Source organism: Thunnus albacares, chromosome 18 (assembly GCF_914725855.1).
Source record: "Thunnus albacares chromosome 18, fThuAlb1.1, whole genome shotgun sequence".
NCBI lineage: Eukaryota > Metazoa > Chordata > Actinopteri > Scombriformes > Scombridae > Thunnus > Thunnus albacares.
In genome coordinates, this window is record NC_058123.1 from 10617199 (window position 1) to 10638161 (window position 20963).

General features: G+C 39.1%; 1 protein-coding gene across 4 annotated transcripts in view; it reads left to right on the top strand.

Annotated features, from left to right (window-relative positions):
• Nucleotides 1–20963, top strand: part of kcnt1a (potassium sodium-activated channel subfamily T member 1a) — a 36655-nt gene that overhangs the window by 3539 nt on the left and 12153 nt on the right. For all 4 annotated transcript variants that reach the window (XM_044333395.1, XM_044333393.1, XM_044333392.1 and 1 more), the window contains exons 2-17: nt 1310–1474; nt 7239–7318; nt 8330–8477; nt 8596–8643; nt 8903–8951; nt 9163–9222; nt 9506–9580; nt 11860–11943; nt 12453–12547; nt 13362–13542; nt 13624–13788; nt 13934–14070; nt 17763–17826; nt 18014–18122; nt 19442–19550; nt 20600–20749. In XM_044333395.1, coding sequence (XP_044189330.1) covers nt 1310–1474; nt 7239–7318; nt 8330–8477; nt 8596–8643; nt 8903–8951; nt 9163–9222; nt 9506–9580; nt 11860–11943; nt 12453–12547; nt 13362–13542; nt 13624–13788; nt 13934–14070; nt 17763–17826; nt 18014–18122; nt 19442–19550; nt 20600–20749 — 1719 coding nt within the window. The remainder of the gene's footprint in view (nt 1–1309; nt 1475–7238; nt 7319–8329; nt 8478–8595; nt 8644–8902; nt 8952–9162; nt 9223–9505; nt 9581–11859; nt 11944–12452; nt 12548–13361; nt 13543–13623; nt 13789–13933; nt 14071–17762; nt 17827–18013; nt 18123–19441; nt 19551–20599; nt 20750–20963) is intronic.

Sequence of the window (20963 nt, forward strand, 5' to 3'; positions counted from 1 at the left end):
TCAATGTAAGTGATGGAGAACAAAATCCACAGTCCTCATTTTGAGCAAAAATGTATTTGAAAGTTTATCTGGAGATATTATGAGGTTTCAGGCATCTGAGTTAGTCAAATAAAGTGGAGTCTTACAGTCTCTTTGTTAAAAATTTCCCTCTTTGTGTCTTGACGGACAGTGCTTTCCTTCTCAGCTGCAGGATCATAACATAAAGAAGGAAATTGGCACTAAAAAGACAATAACAAAGAAAGATATTGAATCTGACTAATTTGGACATTGCAAGTCCATCAAGAAGGGATCTCTTAACGTGCCAGTATGAACAGGAGGAACGATTACAACAAGGAAAACATGTGTCATTGTTCATTTGGACACCTGACTTGAAAAAACTGTGAAGCTATCCTTCAATCTGAGTCCTGGAGCTATATTGATTATATATATATGTGATTATTGATGTCTGCCTCATACTGAATGATGGCATGTGCTGAGACCTTCACACCCCAAAATGAAAGGTAAAGGTGGCGTGCATTGACTCTTAAGTACACTCTAAACTCTTTATTTCTGGCACCTTGAACAGATTTATTATGAGAAACAAAGAATGTGCAGTATTAGTAAAAAAAAACAAAAAAACCCAAAGCAAATGTAATGCTTCAGCTAATAAAGTTAAAACCATAAAATCAAGTTGTGGACTGTAAGAAACACAAATTCTACTTTGTTCGCTCTACTATCATCTATTAGCATATCTAACTGTCACTAGAGTGCATGGAAACGTCTGCTTTCTGCTTGTTATGCAGGTTATATGCTTGAATGGGCACATATGTACTCTTACAGCCACAGTAACTGCATTTTATGTCTGCATCTGCCCCAGGGTAATAAAACAGTTAGCGTGAATGGTGTTTTAGATGAACATATGTTTGGCTGGTTCTGCTTTTCATCCTCTTTGTGATGTCAGGATGCTGTTTGAACAGCTCTTATTACAGAACAAGCTGCAGATGCACAGGTAAAGAGGTTAATTACACGGGCAGTCACCAAAGCTCAGTGTGCAGCGGATAATTTTCTTGCCTGGGGTACAATGGCACAGTATGTTGTTTCTATTTTCTCTAACTCCCCATTTTCTGTGTGCATTGCTTTATCTTTTGTATCAATGCACCACCTGCACCCCTCCATCCCATGTTTCCTTTCCTTGCTTCCTCTTCTTCCCCTTATGCTTCTTACTCCTTTTAAACTTTGCCTGTTCTTCCAATTCCCTCCACTTTTTTTTTGCTTCTCTCCCTTCATTTCCCCTTCCTGTCTCTTTACTTTTCTCCTCTCCCTCCTCCAGCTCCTCTCCAGCGCCGCTCCAGACCAACAGCAACAGCAGCGGGGTTATTTTAGACATCTCCACCCTTAAGATGGAGCAGCAGGAGAGCGAGGTGCCTCCGCTGCCACCCCGCTTCCGCTTCAGAGACCTGCTGCTCGGGGACCAGAGCTTCCAGAATGATGACAGGTAGGCAGATCCGTGGATGTAGAGAGGAAGTGCAGTTCACAGAAAGTAGGTTTACCTGGCATTGTCTGAGACGGAAACATGGGAACTAAGAAGTTGTTGTTTTTTGTGATAGCTAAAAGTAAAAACAGAGTTAAATTGTGACATGCCTATCAGATTAAACACTTTAAAGCTGAAATGATTAGTCAAGAAAATTAGTTTGTTGGTTAACAGAAAATTATTCTGCAACTATTTCGACAATTAATTAAACATTTCAGTGATTTTTTAAAAACAAAAATACTAAAAAATAATCACTTTTAGCTTGACAAATGTTGACATTTGCTGGTTTTATTAGAATTATATGATAATATATTAAAAAAATCTTTGGGTTTGAAACTGTTGGTCCAACAAATCAAGACATCTGAAGACATCACCATGGGTGTTTTTTCACTATTTTCTGGTATTTCATAGACCAAAATGATTATGAAACAAGGGTAAAGAATCAGCAGAGTAAGTTTTAGCTTCAAAACACTTTATGAAAAAGAATTTGTAACTTCAAAATGACTTAAAGTAAATTCTGCTAAAAAAGAAGGAACACATTTGTATGCAAAGGCTCTTAGTATTTGTCAACCAAGCTGCTTATATGTCTCATATTGATCCTGCCTTGTTTCAAGTAGCAGCTGCTGTTCCTCTTTTTGATGCTGCTTGTCTACATTTGCCATATTTTTCATGATTTTTCAGATTATTTCCTCTGGTATATGAAAAAATGCTTTATTTTCACCAATCTCACCGGTGATTTGAGCTGTTCTAACCTCTGTTAGTCATCTAAAAGTCACCTATCAAAGCAGTGATTGCTGAACGTCTTTTACAGCTGACAAATAATGCTAATTGGCATTCAACCCCACTTGATCCATCTTTTTTGGCTTGTACTTATTAGAAAGTTGCATCAGTTATTGTGCACAGAGTGTTGACCTTGTCTATTCCCTGAAATCTTAGCATTATACAGTAACATACAAAAGTGCAGTTTGAAGTGTTCTGTACCTCTGCCAGGGTGTAAATGGTGTTTGTGCTTCAGATTCTGTCAGCCCTGAGAGAGGAAATGAAGCCAGAAATACAGTAGTGTTTGGGGTGCTGTCCATGGTGCTGAAAAAGAAAAAGTGTCTGAGGCTCTGTGGTTGTTAAAGAGAAGTTGTGAAGTAGGCTGTGTGTGTGTGTGTGTGTGTGTGTGTGTGTGTGTGTGTAAGAATGTATTTGAAACTCTATGAAAACTTGTTTTTCAACAAGAATATTGTGACCTAATTCACAATGAGAATTTAAAATGAGATTTCACCACCACCAGCCCCTCTGTCGTCTACTTTTCCTCATCTATACACTCTCCTCTTTTCCCTTCGTCTCCGTACCCTGCTGAGCTCTATGAGAAGATCAGTAGCATCCTTCTGTTTTGCTGAGAACTTCTTTATTTGTTTTTGTCTTGAGATTCAAAAAGGGGGCTACAGCAGGGATTTAGATAGCTCCTGCTTTAAACAGTCTAAACAAAGAGTCGAAAAATAACTTTAAACGGGACATGTGTCCCTTTTACTGTCATTGCAGTTGTTTTTGAAGAGCACTGGATTGAACAATCTAGAGCAGATAGGTCTGCACTCACATTTGATATTTATTCAGTACATAATTTAGGCTTTGCCAGATAGACATCAGGAGAGCGATGATCAAAAGTAATTTTAGATGTGATTAGAGCACCAGCAAGCCTCTGAGACTGTGGTGCTGTTTTGTAATATTTGACATGTCTATTTGACGAGGAAAATCACAAATTCTGCCTGTGCTTTCATTCAAAGATGACCTTTCGCCAGCTGTCCTGTCAACAAGCCCTGTTTCCTCCTCGATAAAGCTGCCTACATTTTCAGCTCCTAATTTAGACAATTATTATCATTTTTTCTATTCTCTCCCCACAAATGAACCTGTCTTCTGTCCCCGGTAGATAGTGTTGTTGGAGGTGACTGATATTTCCCGTTAGATTTCCAGTGGTCAGCCTGCAGGTCTGGTGTAGCTGCTGACTGTGAACTCGCAAATGTCACTGGTCACATTTGCCCAGAGATCATCCATCTCTCAAAGGTTCCCTTTCTAAAAAGGCAGGCATGCATGAGAAGAAACATACGATCTCATATAGACAGCAAAATATCATCCTTGATTGCAGCACTGTAGTCTTTGTCTCAGGCTCCAGTCTTTCATTTGTACTCTCTCCTGTTTTGTAGCATGTGTTCTTCTGCCTTCTGTCTGCAATTCCTTTATTTTCTTTCAGTTTAGTGTGTCAATCACATTTTTTCCATTTTAAATGCCTTCATTATTTCCATCCAAGCAAAGCCTTTGTGAGCTAAACTTGGCTATGTATAAATGCAAAATGCATGAGTGAAAATGTCACGCGTTTTTACAGGCTGGAGTTATGGTGTAAGGGTCTTCACATGGAACTCGGAAAGTCACGTTGAGTAGCGCTGTAGCAGTGTGGGCGGGGGGGGGGGGGGGGGGTTCAAGTGGAGTGGCCTCTTCCGGTGTTTTCAAAAAGCACTGACTCATGCAGGAGGTCGCCTATTAATTACTACTTCAAACTCTTCAAATTTGCAGAGAAGACAAAAAAGGTGGGAGGGACGCAGAAGAGAAGAGAGAGTGACACAGACAGAGAGCAGTGTCATTGTTCTTGATTGTCTTTTTGTCTTCATTTTCTCCCTGAATCCAAAAGAAAAAAGCATCCATCTTTTCTGTTTCTCTCGCTGTCTTTTATCACTTAGGATGCCAGACCCTCTACATCAACAGAACAGAGAGACCCCCCCTCCCCTCCCTCCCGCCTCCTGTTGCTTTCTCCTCACAGAGGAGCTCAATCAGAAAGACAGACAGCACATGCCTTCAGGCTTTATAGGCTATAAGTCATGAGGTCTTCAGATGACTCATTCCAAACACTTAATACTGACATGTTGCTGCTGTTGATTCCTCATACAGTGCACCACATGATGCCACCTGCAGAAAACAACAAATCAGTGTTTCTTTTCGAATCCATCTGGCCATTCCTCCAGTTTGTCACAATGAATGTTTACAGCTTTGTCAGGAGCTGCTGGAGAGGACCATGCTGCAAACAGCATCAGTTAGGGTTATTCCTGCCATAGCAATGTTGCTGTGGCAACAGGCCCGCGCACGAGAGAGAAATAGAGAGAAAAAAGAGAGAGAGAGATAAATTTCTAAAAATATTCCAATAAGCAATTCATTCGTGCAAATAAATGATTCATCAAATCCTGCTTTGGCTCTGATTTCTTTTTTTTTATAGCATCTTTTCCTAATCAGCGTGGGGTTTTTTTTCTAAAACATATAATGTTCCGGCAAACAGAGTTAGTGCTGTGTTATTTTAGAGCTGCGAGGAGGCGCGTTGGCCAAGAGGCTTTATAATGTAATGTAACTGCACGACGCAGCTACAGGTGTGCTTATACAATGGATCCGAAGATCATCATTCCAACCTGGGTCAACCCGTCCGTGAGCACTTGGAGGTCGGACACTTTTGGTAGTGATGCCGGGCAGAGGTAGGGCCACATGTAGCAGAGACAGCAAGTTTCCTTTACAAGTACGCATGATGTCGTGATGTCAGTGGTGTGAGCTGGATGTGCCGAAGGGGAGGCGGGAGGGGGAGGGAAGGGGGGGTCTTTATTGTTTATTTTTTTTCTTTTTTCAATTGTGACAAATTTGCTTGTTTGCAGATGAAGGATGTTAGAAGCGAACAACGTGCGCTCGCTCTGAGCAAATTTAATAAGCGCGCCCAAAAACTGCTGAGAGCCACAGAAATACCTGCGTGTATATTTAAAGTTGTAACTAGAGCCTGGAAGTCGTTTATTCATTTTATTCATGGACGCACCTGCTGTATTATAAAGTACCTGCTACAACTAATGATTGTCATTTTCGATTAATCCACTAATAGTTTGCTCCCAATTTCCAACTTGACTTGTTTTGTGCAACCAACATTTCAAAACCTAAAGATGTTCTTAATAGAAGTCTAAGAAAACCAGTAAATGTTCACACTTGAGAATCCACAAGCAGTGTTTACTTTTTGTCATTTTTGCCTGAGAAATTACCAAAGTAATCAGATAAATGTTAAAATAGTTGTCGATGACTTTTCTGTCAATCTAAATAATGTTTCGGCTCTAAACATAAAGTTAATCGATTAATTTTTTGGTCTATAAAGTGTCAGAGAATGGTGAAAAATGTTGATCACAATTTCTTAAAGCCCAAGGTGACATCAGCTCATTGCTAGTTTTGTCCAATAGACAAAGAGATTCTGTTTACTGTCACATACACAAAGAAAAGCAACAAATCTTTCTTTACATTTAAGCTGGAATTAGAGAATGTTTGGCATTTTTTTGGAAAAATGATTAATTTATTATCAGTAGCCAGTTAATTCTCTGGCAGTCGACTAATCCATTAATCAACTAATCTCAGTTTATTTGTTGTGGTGCCAAAATTATTATGACCACAGTCATAACACACTTTTTATGTTTAGACAAACAGATCTCATCTGTTGTTGATGAACCTCCGGGTGAATTGATTTGATAAAAAGCAGAAAGTACAAGATGATTGTACTTGCAGAACTTGCTCTGCTGCAATTAGTTGTCTTAAAAGATTGAATTACTCTCAGAGCTTATTGCCTGAAACTCCGATGTGACACCACAGTATGACTAATGTCAGACCACTTCAGCTAGTAATTGTGTGCTCAATAGGAGCAGATTAAGAGTCATTACTCGCACCATTATGCACATGTGTGTTCGTGTGTACGTGTGTGTGGGTGGAGGGGTGAGACACAGAGAGCGATATGTAGGATCCTCATATGTGACAACCAGCTCTCAGTTGAAGTGCGTATACCTCCAGAGCCCATCTCTGCCCTGCTGCTGACCAGATGTGACAGCTGTTTTCACATCTCATCACAGAGGATTTCTCTTGCGCAGTTCTCTCTTTCATCTCTAAAGGGCTTTCTCCACTCTTTGGTGCGGGTTTACAGTCGGGCAGACCTGAAATAGCTGTCGCAGTGTACACTGAAAAATGTCTGTGCATCCAACAACCCACACTGCCTTTCCCTTCCCGCTGCAAACCCTCCAGCCACAAGCCAAAAGTTGGGATTAATGTGGCAGCGGCAGTAGCAGCAGCAGCAGCAGCAGCACAGCTTCACAAGCTTTCACTCCTCTCAAATTCTTCTAATCTTTCTTATGCTTGCACTCCCTCTTTTGATTTGTCCCCGTCTGCACCCTCTTCTGAAAGTGGTACTGTCAAGATTATACATTAATAGTGTAGTGATTTTGCTTGAGTTGCCAGGCTACCTACTGTCTCTGACTTCCCTCTTTTTCTTCCTGTGTACCTCGCTTCGTGTTACAGATGAACATCCAACACATGTACTATTGTTGCACACTGAATCTTTCTTTAACCATTTTTTTTACCTCCATTCTTCATTCCAAAAAGTCTAATGATGATTTGTATTTTCAGTGATTTTTGGTGATAGCTGCTCCTGTAACAGCTGCTCTTTGGTACCATTGGTTTAAGCTGCATGTCCGACAATAACCGTCTTGTAATTGGGAACAAAATCAGAGATAGATAATTACCTAACTCTCCGCAGGCAGGTGATTAGACAAACAACGTTATGAATATTCATGCCGTGTAAAATTTGATACTTTATAAACAGATTTGAAAAACATCTGCGTGGCTCTCTCTGTGTATGCTGCTGTTTCTTGTGTTTTTGTGTGACAGTCACTCTCCTCCTCCCTGTTAGGGTGCAGGTCGAGTTTTATGTGAATGAAAACACCTTCAAGGAGCGCCTGAAGCTTTTCTTCATCAAAAACCAAAGATCAAGTAAGTGGCTAGATGTTCTCATGTCCCTTAACAAGCTGTTACAGAACTGTTGAGTCCGTTAAAAGGACAAAACAACAAAAGCAATACCCAGAAACTTGTACTTGGTGAGAACCAGATGCATACAGTGTATTCAGAAAGTATTCAGACCCCTTCACTTTTCACATTTTGTTATGACAGCCATTTTTAGGTGTCTCCAGAGATTGATTGGCTTCAAGTCAGAGATCTGGCTGGGCCACTCGAGGACATTCATTCAGTTCGTCCAGGCTGCCACTTCTAGGAAGAGTCCTGGTTGTTCCAAACTTCTTCCATTTAAGAATTATGGAGGCCAGTGTGCTCACGGGAACCTTCAATGCAGCAGAAATGTTTTTGTAACCTTCCCCAGATCCGTGCCTCGAAACAATCCTGTCTCTGAGCTCTGCAGCTAATCCCTTCAACCTCACGGCTTGATTTTTGCTCTGATATGTATTGTCAACTGTGAGACCTTATATAGACTTTTGTGTGCCTTTCCAAATCATGTCCAATCAATTGAATTTACCACAGGTGGACTCCAATCAAGGTGTAGAAACATCTCAAAGGTGATCAAGAGAAATGGGAGGCACCTGAGCTAAATTTCAAGTGTCATAGCAAAGAGTCTGAATACTTATGTCGATGTGATGTTTCAGTTTTTCTTTTTTAAGAAATTTGCAAACATTTCTAAAATTCTGTTTTTACTTTTTCATTATGGGGTATTGAGTGTAGATTGATGAGGGAAAAATGAATTTAAAAAATTTTAGCATAAGGCTGCAACATAACAAAATGTGAAGAGTCCGAATACTTTCTGAATATACTGTAAATGCAACCATAACAACACTGGAGAAGTCCAAATCATAGATTTAAAGAAGGTCACCCAGTGCTGCACTTACTATAAATTTACACACAAAGGCCCATTTTTGCTGCGTTGTTGTTGTGTCGCTCCAACTGCTTTTCGACAATGGATCCCTCTCTCTCTCTCTCTCTCTCTCTCGCCTTTAGGCCTTAGAATTCGTGTGTTCAACTTCTCCCTGAAGCTGCTCACCTGTCTGCTGTACATAATCCGAGTGGTGACAGACAACCCCGGTCAGAGCGCCATCGCCAGCCCCAGCGCAGGACAGCAAAACGCTCCCAGCGGCAACAACAAATGGTTTGTTGACACTGAGAAAATAAAAAAAACGCATCAGCACAGATAACTTTTACCCCACAGGCCTTTCATCCTATTCTGCATTTGTTCTCTTTTCCCTACCATCATCACTATCCCCCAGCGTTGATTGCCAGTGGAACGGATCAGTGCAGGACAGAGAAATTAACTGGTAAGCAGCAGGAGAAGATGTGATTTCTGTCTTTCTAGGGACGAATCAGTAGAACTTTATAATGCAATATGTTCTGTGTGTGCTCCCTTGTGTAAAGTTATAAAAACAGACAGCTAGGTCATCTACAAGTCTTATTTTGACTGTATTTGCCTCTCACTGGTGCTATATAAACAGATAATAATGCATCTTTTCTCTGTTGTAGAGGACATTTATTATTAGATGATGTAAAAGTGTTGCTCTTGTGTGCTCTTTCTTTCAGGGAGTTGATCTTTTGGGTGGATAGGAAGGTTCCTGTCTGGGCCATTCAAGTGAGTCACAACTAAAGCAAACCAAACTTTCATTAAATGAAGTACACAAACTGATCAAACATTTCACCTAATGTAAACCACAGATGTTTGACCACCTGAACGAGTATGAAAACACTGCGGCTTTCATGCTCAGAAGACTGTATCTAAAATGGTCGTTACGTTGTGAATAATTTATGAGCTTGCTTCCATTTCCTGTTTTGTTTATGTGCAGGTGATTGTGGCCATCATTAGTTTCCTGGAGACTATGTTACTGATGTATCTGAGCTACAAGGTGAGGCACACTCAACCTCTAAACACATCGGCATGATTAATACAATTAGTGACTTACAGTCTGTGAGACTGACAATCCATAAGTGGCATAATTAGCTCAAGTCATTTGTCACGGCTACATTAAGTATAGACGGTAATCACAGGATCTGATTGAGGTGAGGGATTAAGTGGTCTTGGAGAGTGACAGATTACAATGAGGAGATGTATCTCTGTGATGACTCCTATTGTGAGCTCACAGGTAAAACTGTTAAAAAGTGTGGGTGTGTGTTTTATTAAATATTCAGGGGAACATTTGGGAGCAGATATTCCAGGTGTCGTATCTTCTGGAGATGATCAACACAGTTCCCTTCATCATTACGGTAAAACCACGGCAACACTGTTAAATACTCACTGTCTTTCCTCCCTGGAGTGTTAGTTTGTGTGTTAGTGTTACTGTTCTGGAAATAGGTCTTTCATATGTTGTCTGCTGCTCACTGAGCATGGGCGAACAAACTATTTAGTTTCTGAGGATTAAAACATTGTAGAGCTGCAACAACTAGTTGATTAATGAATTAGTCGATTGATAGAAAATTAATAGCCAACTATTTTGATTAGTTGTTTTGAGTCATTTACAAAAAAAAATCTGAAATTCTCTTGTTTCAGCTTCCCAAATGTGAATATTTTCTGGATTATTTAGTCCTTTGTGATAGTAAACTTAATATATTTGGGTTGTTGGACGGGACAAAACAAGACATTTTAGGTTTCATCTTGCATCTTTGGGAAACAGGGTTCAACATTCTAACATTTTCTGACTTTTCTTATAGACCAAACGATTAATCAATCAATCAAGAAAATAATCAACAGATTAATCGATGATGAAAATAATCTTTAGTTGCAGCCCCATTTCATTGGTAAATGATATACTGTCAACTTACAGGAAATGTAAATGGTAATGAGAAAAAAATATTCAACCTAATAATATCCAATGATAAAAATTAATGAGTCAGACACAGAAAAAACAAAAAAAAACAAAACTAAAATCTAAATCTTTAGTCCATACACATTTAGATAGCTAGAGCTAGAGACTAGAGGGACAATGATTAGTCAATTAATTGATTAGTTGATCAATAGAAAATTAATCAGCACAATCGATTAAACATTTTGTGTCATTTTTTAAAGAGAAAATGTCCAAATTCTCTGATTCCAGCTTCTCAAATGTGAATATTTCTATGATAGTAAGGATCATAGAAGGATGATGGGAAACAGTCATTGACATTTTTGTGATATTTTATGGACCAAATGACTAATCACTTAATCAAGAAAATAATCAACAGTTTTATTGATAATGAAAATAATCAACTCTACTAGAGACTATACCACAGTTGTTTTGGGTGTTAAGTGTAATAACAGCAGGTTGTAATTTTTCAGAGGTGAATCCTTTAAGCTCAAAGCACAGAAAGCTCAACCCAAATCAGTTAGATTTTTCCTTTTATTTAGTTTTCTTTGTCATATTTAAGCACAGGGAAGAAAAATGCAGCTTTTCAGCTATGCTTTCTTCAGTGTGTAGTCCTTCAGTTTCATGGTTGGGTCATTTTAGCTATACACCAACAAAGAGTGTCAATCAACTTATTACCAACAGGTGCACCAACTAATCAGAGGTGTCCTCAGACCTTCCTCACTGGAAACAACAACATTAAATCCCCCAAAACAAAACCATAAATACATTTACAGAACTGTATACACATAAGCAATCAAACAGATATTAATGTGGGTCATATGGGCAAAACCAAAACAACTTCCAACCACCACAGACCACAAAAACAAAATAACTACATGATGAATAAACATATATTTTGTTTAGTAATGAAAGTATCAGGGCAACCATCATGAGTCATTGTAGTTTAAGACAACAGGGTTTAAGAAAGTATTCTACAAGTTGTTACAGGCCTTACAAGACCTTTAAGCTTTAAGAAGCCATTTAAGCTACATGAAGTTTTTGTTGTCATGCTAGCATCATGTTGGTCTGTTGGTCAGTCCACCACGTTGGTCTATAGGCCTACTGAGGTCCTGTATCACAACATAAATGTAGTACACATATTTATGGTCCCCAGAGAATGAATTGTAATCACGTTGGTGATCCCTTTACATCTAGCGCCATCAGCAGGTCATTTTTAATTTGTCCAAATGCCTGCAAAACTACCTACATTCCCATCAGCCTCAGCTGTACTTTGTGTGTAGTGCTAATTAGTAAATTAACATGGTAAACATTTTATCTGCTAAATATCAGCATTGTAACTGTGAGCGTATTAGCACGCTGACGTTAGCATTTATCTCAAAGCAACACTATGGCTAAGTACAGCCTCACAGAGCTGTTAATGTGGCTGTAGGTCCTATAGTATTGTTTTCATTTTTATTTGTACAATGTTAGCTTTTGGGAATAGGAGGCATAAAAAATATATGGGAACTATACACATTTAGAAAGGCTACCACAGACATTTTGGGTGTTAAAATGTTAGAAAGTTGTAATTTTTCACAGGCGGAGCATTAAAGCTACAATGCTGATTGCTGTGGAGTTTTTTTTTTATGTGTTTGACACAGTTGAAGAAAAGTTTAACTGTGAAATCCACTTGTGAGTTCAGGTGTTTCACTTCATCCTCAGATCTTCTGGCCCTCAATAAGGAACATCTTCATTCCCGTGTTTCTCAACTGTTGGCTGGCCAAATGTGCTTTGGAGAACATGATTGTGAGTCAGAAAGCTTGAAAACTTGATTGTTTCTGTTAATGACCTGCTTTTATCAACATTTAAATTACTTTGTGAGGGCAAGATGCTTTGAGTCACACTGTGCTTGTTTAACTAATATCACACTCATCACATCTCATTGCACTGATTAAACAGGCCTGCATGGTCATTTGTACTGCTGTTGTTGACAACAGCCTCCTGAAACACATCCTTCACTTGAGTTAGTTCTCCTTTGCATATGGGCACCCTGGAGGGCCCCCACTAGAAGATTATTTGCCGTCCTTCCTGCATTTTATCATGCATGTTATTCTGTTGTTATCTCCTGTTATTCAGCTGTAATGTTGCAGCAGGGAGCATCTTCATTTGCAATAAATAGCTAAACTAATGATATAAGTGATTCCAGACGGAACGGACATTAATAATCAGTGAAAACATTTGACAGGTGCAAAATGAGTTTTCAGTTTCCAATGTACTATCTGTGTGTTGTTGCTGTTATTATTATTTTGGCGTAGAATGATGTCCACAGAGCGATCCAGAGGACCAACTCAGCCATGTTCAACCAGGTTCTCATTCTCATCTGTACTCTGCTCTGCCTCGTCTTCACTGGGTGAGCCTTCAACAATTCTTCTAGATGTTTATAATCTGTCATTCTGCAGTGTGAATGACTCATTTAACCACTTGGCATGTATATGATTACACTAACAAGACCAAATACAAGGTATATTCAATTAGTCATTTTAACTCTGGTGGTGTGTTGTCTTGAATTAAGTTGTGATATATGTTTTTTTTTTCTAATGTTTTTGTCTATATAGGCTGACACACCTCTCTGATGCAGTCTCAATGAAAAAAATATTTTAAACTTTACAGGTTGCAGAGCTTTTGTACTGTATTGCATTCCAGATGTGTCTATGATCTTGTATAGCTTGTTGCATATAATGATTAGCCTGGGAAGTACCAAATAGAGCCCAGACATTTTAGACAGGACCACCTAAATATAGTATACTGTATGTAAGCAACACAGAAAATTGGAAATGTTACAATAGGAAATGATGTATGGGGGAAAATAGATACATGATTTGTGCTAAGCCCCAAAATAGGAAAACTACAGAGTTGAGGATAAAATAAGTTAAAAGATACAAGATAATAAAGCTGTAATTTATTTTATCAACTGATTGCATGTAAAGGGAAAATATAGACAATATAGACAATATAGACATTTTGATTTGTTTTTACAATTAATGTAAATTAATTTAACATCTGTATTATTTGATGACTTGTTCAGTCAGATACTTCTGACAGAAATAGCCTATATCTGCTTTATGTTGCATTTGGGGTTCCATACCCAAATTTGTAACGAGAAAGTAGTCATAAATGCTGACTGTGTGTTCTTATGCATGGTGTGTCTTACCCGTCCTGCACAGCACATGTGGAATCCAGCACCTGGAGCGAGCAGGAAAAAACCTCTCCCTCTTCAATTCCTTCTACTTCTGCATCGTCACTTTCTCCACCGTGGGCTTCGGAGACGTCACTCCCCGCATATGGCCGTCCCAGCTGCTGGTAGTCATCATGATCTGTGTGGCTCTGGTGGTGCTGCCTCTGCAAGTAGGAAGATGCTGAAATAATCTTGGGTAATTTTTTTACACTTTGGGAATTCTAGTTTGACTCAGCGTGTTTGTGTGACAGTTTGAGGAGCTGATCTACCTGTGGATGGAGAGACAGAAGTCTGGAGGGAATTACAGCCGCCACCGAGCGCAGACAGAGAAACATGTAGTGCTGTGTGTCAGCGCGCTCAAAATAGACCTTCTCATGGATTTTCTCAATGAATTCTACGCTCATCCCAGACTGCAGGTATACAGTACACACTAACAAAAATACACACATGCTCACACTTTAGTGCACACATACAGAATGTAATAATGGTTTTGCTCAGTGTGTTTCTAATAATATAGATACAGATACATGATAGTGATGCGGTTGATGTGTCTTCTTAAAGGATTACTACGTAGTGATCCTGTGCCCAAGTGAAATGGACCTCCAGGTGCGGAGAGTGCTGCAGATCCCTCTGTGGTCTCAAAGGGTCATCTATCTGCAAGGATCTGTTCTCAAAGACCAGGACCTGCTGAGAGCCAAGTAAGTTAAACATTACAGTTATGATAATGTATTCTCAAACTGTGTTCTCAAAAAGTTTGGATCACTGCAATGCACCAAACTGGATGTGACTTCTAGGGATGACAATGCCCACCACTTTGGTCCAGACTGAAATATCTTAACATCAATTTTATGGATTGGTACAACATGTACAGAAATCTGTTCCCTAGAAGATGAATCCTGCTAATTGTGGTGATCCTCTGACCTTTTCTGCAGTTCTAGTGTAACATACTGCTTTCTACACCTGTCATACAGGCTCACACTCTCAAGCACCTTTTTTATACTGACATACTTGGTTGTGTACATGTCTAGATCTTTTGAATGAAACCAGCGATGACACTGATGACCACAACATTAGAGCTAGCATGTGTTGCTAAAGTGTTGCTGATGTAATGTGTCTCTGACATAGACTTTGCTGTACAACACAAATCCAGCTGTGTTGAGAAATTGCACTGATCTAATTTGTATAGTTCTTATAATTAAAGGTTAAATCAATTATCTAATTTTGATATCTCCATTACCACTCGGCCTACTGAAGGAATGAGAAGTTGGTGTCTTGCTGCATTATTTATGGGGATGGGGAAGGGGTGTGAAATGTTTACTTAAAGGTGACATATGCTTTTTGTGATTTTCTGTTATTTATATACTGTTATAATGTCAGATATGTATGCTAAACATGGTCAAAGACCCAAAACCTGAGGTTAAGAAATGTAGAAATGTTCTCTGCAACTCAAAAGGAGAGGGGGGCCCTTAAAGAGACAGGAGCTAAAACGGCCTGTTTCAAACAGAAGCTGAACAGAGAGAGTTTTTTGAACTGTAAATCATGCAAAGATATTCCAGTAGAGCCCCAAGTAGACCTGAAAATGTGCATAATATGTCCCTTTTAAGTGCTGATGCTTCAGGAAACATCCTTTTGATTTAACTTTCTTTTTACTAACTTTTTATATTTTGCATTTTGCAGCAGGTATAAATATGCCTCAAACCATGAAGCTATCATCAGTAGGATGTGGATCTGTATTGTCTTTCTATTCCTTAATATCATCCTGATATTCTCTCAGTCCTCTCTTAGTGAACAGGCTTGTCAGAGCTATTGTGTGGCATACTCAGACAACATTGTAATTACTCATTCAAGCTATACCCATTTCTTTTGAGGCTCAGTTTTTAAATGGATAGCTTTCTCTGAGGAAAGCAACCATGATCTGTCTCACATTCATCAAATAAGTTTGAGTCATGAAAGTTTTATGAATAAGATCACATGGAAATTTGTAGCATTGATGAGAGGATTCAAAACCCTGTAATACATTTGTGTCATGATGGTACAGTTTTGATTACTGTTATCACTCTGTATGTCAAGTCAAGTTTATTTCTGTTGCCTGATCTCCCTCTCTCTCTCTCACATACACACTCACACACACACACACATCTCAAAAGCCTTTACAGTATGGGGTTATCTCAGCTTAGCCTTGGAAATTATACATTTGCAAATTTAAACTCTGTGTTACATACTGGGCATGAAGTTTGAAAGATAAGGGCATTTACAAGGTAGGGAGGCTTTTATGCTGCATTATGGGAAATTTAAGATCCAGCATTGTTGGAGCTTGACCCATACCAGGAACTAAAAGTAAGAATATGTCCTTCGATTTGACCATTCATTTTTTAAAAATCTGTCTCTCCTGAGTCCCCCAACTTTATGGAAGTGCAATGCTAAATTGCTGGAGTACCCCATTATCCGAAGAGACAAGGGAACAATAAAAAGCAAAAGACTTACAATAGAATTAAAAAGCATAGCGCATAGGAGCTGTGTAGCACTATCAATAACCAGCTGAATGCACATCCAGAGGGATCTGTGATTTTGGCAGGCGACTTTAGATGATACTGCCCAAACACCACAAAAATGTTAATTCCCCAACCAGAGACAAAAATATTCTTGACCAAGTTCACGCAAACATCCCAAGAGCATACGAAGCCGACCCATCTCCACAACTTGGTTTATCAGACCACATCTCACTGGGAATGACTCCATCCTACAAACCTCTAATCTGTAGAACAAGACCAGCTTTTAAATCTGTCCAAGTGTGGAACGAGGAAGCCACCTCACTAGTGCAGGACTGCTTTGAAAACACAGACTGGGAAGTGTTCACACAGGGGGCAGACTTAGGGCCTTTTCACACTTGAGAGTCTGAACCAAAGGCCAAACCAAGGTTCATGTTTTTGTTACATTGTAAACATTTCAGTTAATTTTAGCGCACTAAACAACTTTACATGACATACCTACGTCACATGAAGAACAGCTTCTTCCTCAGAGCTGTAGCCCCCATCACCCCCCACCCTCCCATAGCTGTTGAGGACTGAGGACTGAAGACTGTAAATATTACCAAGTTAAGTGTTCACACAGGGGGCAGACTTAGGGCCTTTTCACACTTGAGAGTCTGAACCAAAGGCCAAACCAAGGTTCATGTTTTTGTTACATTGTAAACATTTCAGTTAATTTTAGCGCACTAAACAACTTTACATGACATACCTACGTCACATGAAGAACAGCTTCTTCCTCAGAGCTGTAGCCCCCATCACCCCCCACCCTCCCATAGCTGTTGAGGACTGAGGACTGAAGACTGTAAATATTACCAAGTTAGCCTCTCCTATCCACCAATCCCCAGCTGCTGCTAATGCACTCAAACACTGTATTACATACAATACATATTACATATGTAATATAAAATCTTTAAATCTTCATACTACATATAATCAATATCATAACAAGAACCTCATTCATTGTGCAAATCCCTGTTATACTGCACTGTTACAGTTTACCTGCCATGCATAAGTGCCTTTCATGTATCATATACAGATAGAGGACACTACTTCTATGCTCACATGTCTCTGTATTGTTTTTAAATGTGTAACTTGTGCAATACCTTGTTATTACCTTGTTTTTAGATTGTTATCTTGTTTCTATCTTGTTTTCTATTGCTGTTGGTCTCTGAGAGTTACCAAACATAATTTCGTTGTATGCCTACAATGACAAAGTATCTTAAATAACATATAATAGTCTTTTTCTAATCCACATAGGCTGACTATATCCACAGCGAACACAAGGAAACACTCCCAACAAAGAAAAAAAAACCTTTTAGTAAAAAAAAAAAACAAACGAAATAAAGTATACTTCACTTGAGTGTGCGTCTTTTATACCAGAACACCTCATATTAATATTACTGGGTTACATAATTCCACTGTATACATTTGGCAGGTTTTTGATAGAGCAATTAGAAATAGAGGACTGGGTGTATCTCAAGCTTACATCCTGAATCTGGCACTGTTTCAAATCCTCCCACACTTGTTTTGCATTCTGCACTCTCCTGGCTGTGTTAATCATATGCAAAACAGTTCCACACTCACTGCACATATACAGTATGGAGCATTTCAAGTTGATCTTTATATGTTTGTCTATCTGTATGAAGGAAATGTTAAAATGAATACTGAATCAATGGATGTTGCTGTCATCTCTTCTGACTGGTCAAATGTCATTTCAGTTGAGTGCTTATTTGCTGACTCTTGTGGCAGAGTTTGTATTTTTTTTTCTTTTTACTGCTGCTTTGTAATGGAGTAATTTGCTTTTGTTTTTCACGCACTTTGACTTTGTTTTATTATTTGTCAACTCTGTCTCGCTGCTGCAGAATGGATGATGCCGAGGCTTGTTTCATTCTAAGCAGTCGTAATGAGGTGGATCGCATGGCTGCGGTAAGAAAAACAAGAATTAATCAACTGTTTGCTGGAACTCTTTATCAGTTATGAGATGTCTTTCATTGGTTTACAAAAACTCAAGTCATTAATGCTGCCAGTCATCAATACAATTACTAATGAATTAATGGAGATTAATTTAAAAATGCAAAATGAAAATACAAAACCTTTCATTGTTTCCTCTCAGGACCATCAGACCATCCTGAGAGCCTGGGCGGTGAAGGACTTTGCCCCAAACTGCCCCCTTTATGTTCAGATACTCAAACCTGAAAATAAGTTCCATGTCAAATTTGCAGGTGAGAGTTTCTGAACCGTCAGTGAAATGTGTCACAACCCTGAAAGGAATAGATAAAACACTTTGGGAAATAGGGCTCATTTGCTTTCTGGCTGAGAGCTAGATTAGAGAATAGAAAACAATCTTGTAGCTGTCTGTTAAAGCAGCCATGAGCAATATTTTTATATTAACAATTGGATCACTTGACTGCTTGTGTTTGAAAGGGGTTGCTCCTAATGATGAAGCCACACATAATTATCACCCGACTCTGCAGTTCCCCTCAGCTCTACCAAGATTTTGGTTCACTCTCTGCTCTCATAATCTGTTTGACTGTAGAAGACAGCTGTTTTGTGCAAAAAAAAGCTCTAAAATCCCATTGTTTGCTACCTGCCCATCACCAAACAGAATGTGACAAAGTTAGCAATTGTAGCTAATGAACATAGTGAAGGATTTGGAAGCTAAAGAAAGGTATTTTTGTCAGGAGATGATGGAGACCAAAAACAGAGCAAAAAGGAGAGTGAATATTTGACTTACATTGCAAAACATTCACCAGATGGCCAGAAGCACGACTCCAAATGAATGTTGCTCTGTATCTGCTGGATGTGTAAATAGGCAACTGTTTGCAAATAAGTTCACCATATAAACTTAAAAGGTGATAAGAAAATGTTGTGTTTACAGATTGTTTCCGCTGCCCCAAGTGGCCAAAAAATCAGTTATTTCAAGTTTAAATAAGAGGCTAGAGGCTGGATGTGATTAGCTTAGCTTATATTTAAAGGCAGGGGAAACAGCTAGCCTGGCTCTGTCCAAAGTTAAATCATGGCCTACCAACACCTCAAAATGTTATTCATTTGTTACTTGTGTCTTGTTTGTGTAATCTGTACAAAAACAGAAATGTTTCAACAACAAGCTCTGGCTCATGTGAAATTAAGCTAGGTGTTGTAATTATTTCTCTCTGGGCACAGTGACTTTTTGAATATTTAGCCGTGGCTGTGAGGTTGCTAGGAAACAAGATTTCAGTAAATCACTGCACTTTACTCCCCATAAAAACACAACTTGTCATTTTTAAACTTTAAACAAAAGAGATACAATTAGAGCGTCAGAGGTGCTGGAAAGTGTAGTTGTAGCTGTTTCCCACCGTTTTCAGTCTTTATGCTAAGCTAAGCTAAGCTAATCTACTCCCAGCTCTAGCTTCATATATTTAATGATCAGATTTGAGAAAGAGAATAAATGTATTTTCCAAAATGTTGAAGTAATCCTGTAAAATTAGTTGTCCACATTTTCTGAGTAACACATTATAGGATCACTTCAGTTCATCTGATCAGCTCATTTGCTCCTTTTCAGATCACGTTGTGTGTGAGGAAGAGTTCAAGTATGCCATGTTGGCTCTCAACTGCGTGTGTCCTGCCACCTCCACCTTGGTCACACTCCTTGTGCACACCTCCCGTGGACGGTCAGTCATCTTACGTAAACCCAAGGCCCCCTCAGGCTCTTTGATTTCTTTATGATGTGATCACAAAGTTCACATTTCTTCACATGTTCATGGCTGCTGATTTATGTAGCTTCCATGGAACTGGCACAGAGAGGTGAATAAGCCCCCAAAGACAAAAGTTCATTGTGGAGCACGGCAGGAAGTAAAGTGAGTCCATTAAACAGAAAGAGAACAGGAGGCACCTAAATGGATTTTTTGAGGATGTGTCCTCTGTTAAGCTCTGCGGTGGAAAATTATTTTTCACAGCATGCAAACAGATCACTTTTAAAAGCTGATGTCAGTGGCTTAGGGAAACCACATTAAAGGGGAATCAATGCCATGTTCCTGACAAATCTTGTGTGTTTTTGGTTAAACAAATGTGTTCAGTCTGTGAGATTGCACATGGCCACATTAGCTATAAAAGTGTATATGAATGTGTATTATAGTCGTCTGACTATGTATTAGGAAGTGCGTTCGTGTGTGTGTGTGTGTGTGTATGATTGCATGTGTGGGCGTCTTTGAGTGTATGAGATGATTTTAGAGACACGCAACTCAGTAAGGATGTTCAGTGAGACCAGGAGATAATGATGAACACTTTATTTTGCCTTTTACACCGAGAAGCCACAGAGTGTGAAATAGAATTTGTCATCTTATGTTAATATTAATCAGTATTCAGAGGCAAGTATGCAAACTTCTACCTTGAGGTTATTCTGAGACTCCTGTTGCCCACTAAACTCAAAAGCGCTTGAGCAATTACAGTAATTACCGGAAGTCATTACAAAGGGCATATTATAGTCGAGTCGACTGACATATGGATGAAGTGTCTGCTTTCCCCAGAGAACCCAGGAGACCCAGAGTGACCTCGAGGGTCTGGAGGGATGTGGAGAGAGAAGATGGAGTGTTCTCCTGTTGCAAATGACAATAATGATCAATTACAAACAGATATGTGGTAAATTTCTGACTTTCAAGGTATATTGTTTACAGATCAGCTGTGTGTTTGATTGTTTTTTTTTTTCACTGGATTCATGCAGAGAAGGACAACAGTCTCCGGAGCAGTGGCAGAGGATGTATGGATGTTGCTCCGGCAACGAGGTCTACCACATCCGACTGTGTGACAGCAAGTTCTTTGGAGAGTATAATGGCAAAAGCTTCACATATGCTTCCTTTCATGCTCACAAGAAGTGAGTTGACATGTAAGCTAAAGCATCTCTTTCAGATGCTGAAAAGTTGAAAATATAGCAAAACATTTACATATTTTGTCTGTTGATCTGGTATCATCTTGTATAGTCCTGTACAGTAAAGTACTGGAACAAAGCACTTTTATTGTTTTTTGTCTAGTTTAATATGAATTTCGTAAAGATAAATAAATACAAAAAGAAAAAAAGAGGCCCAGAC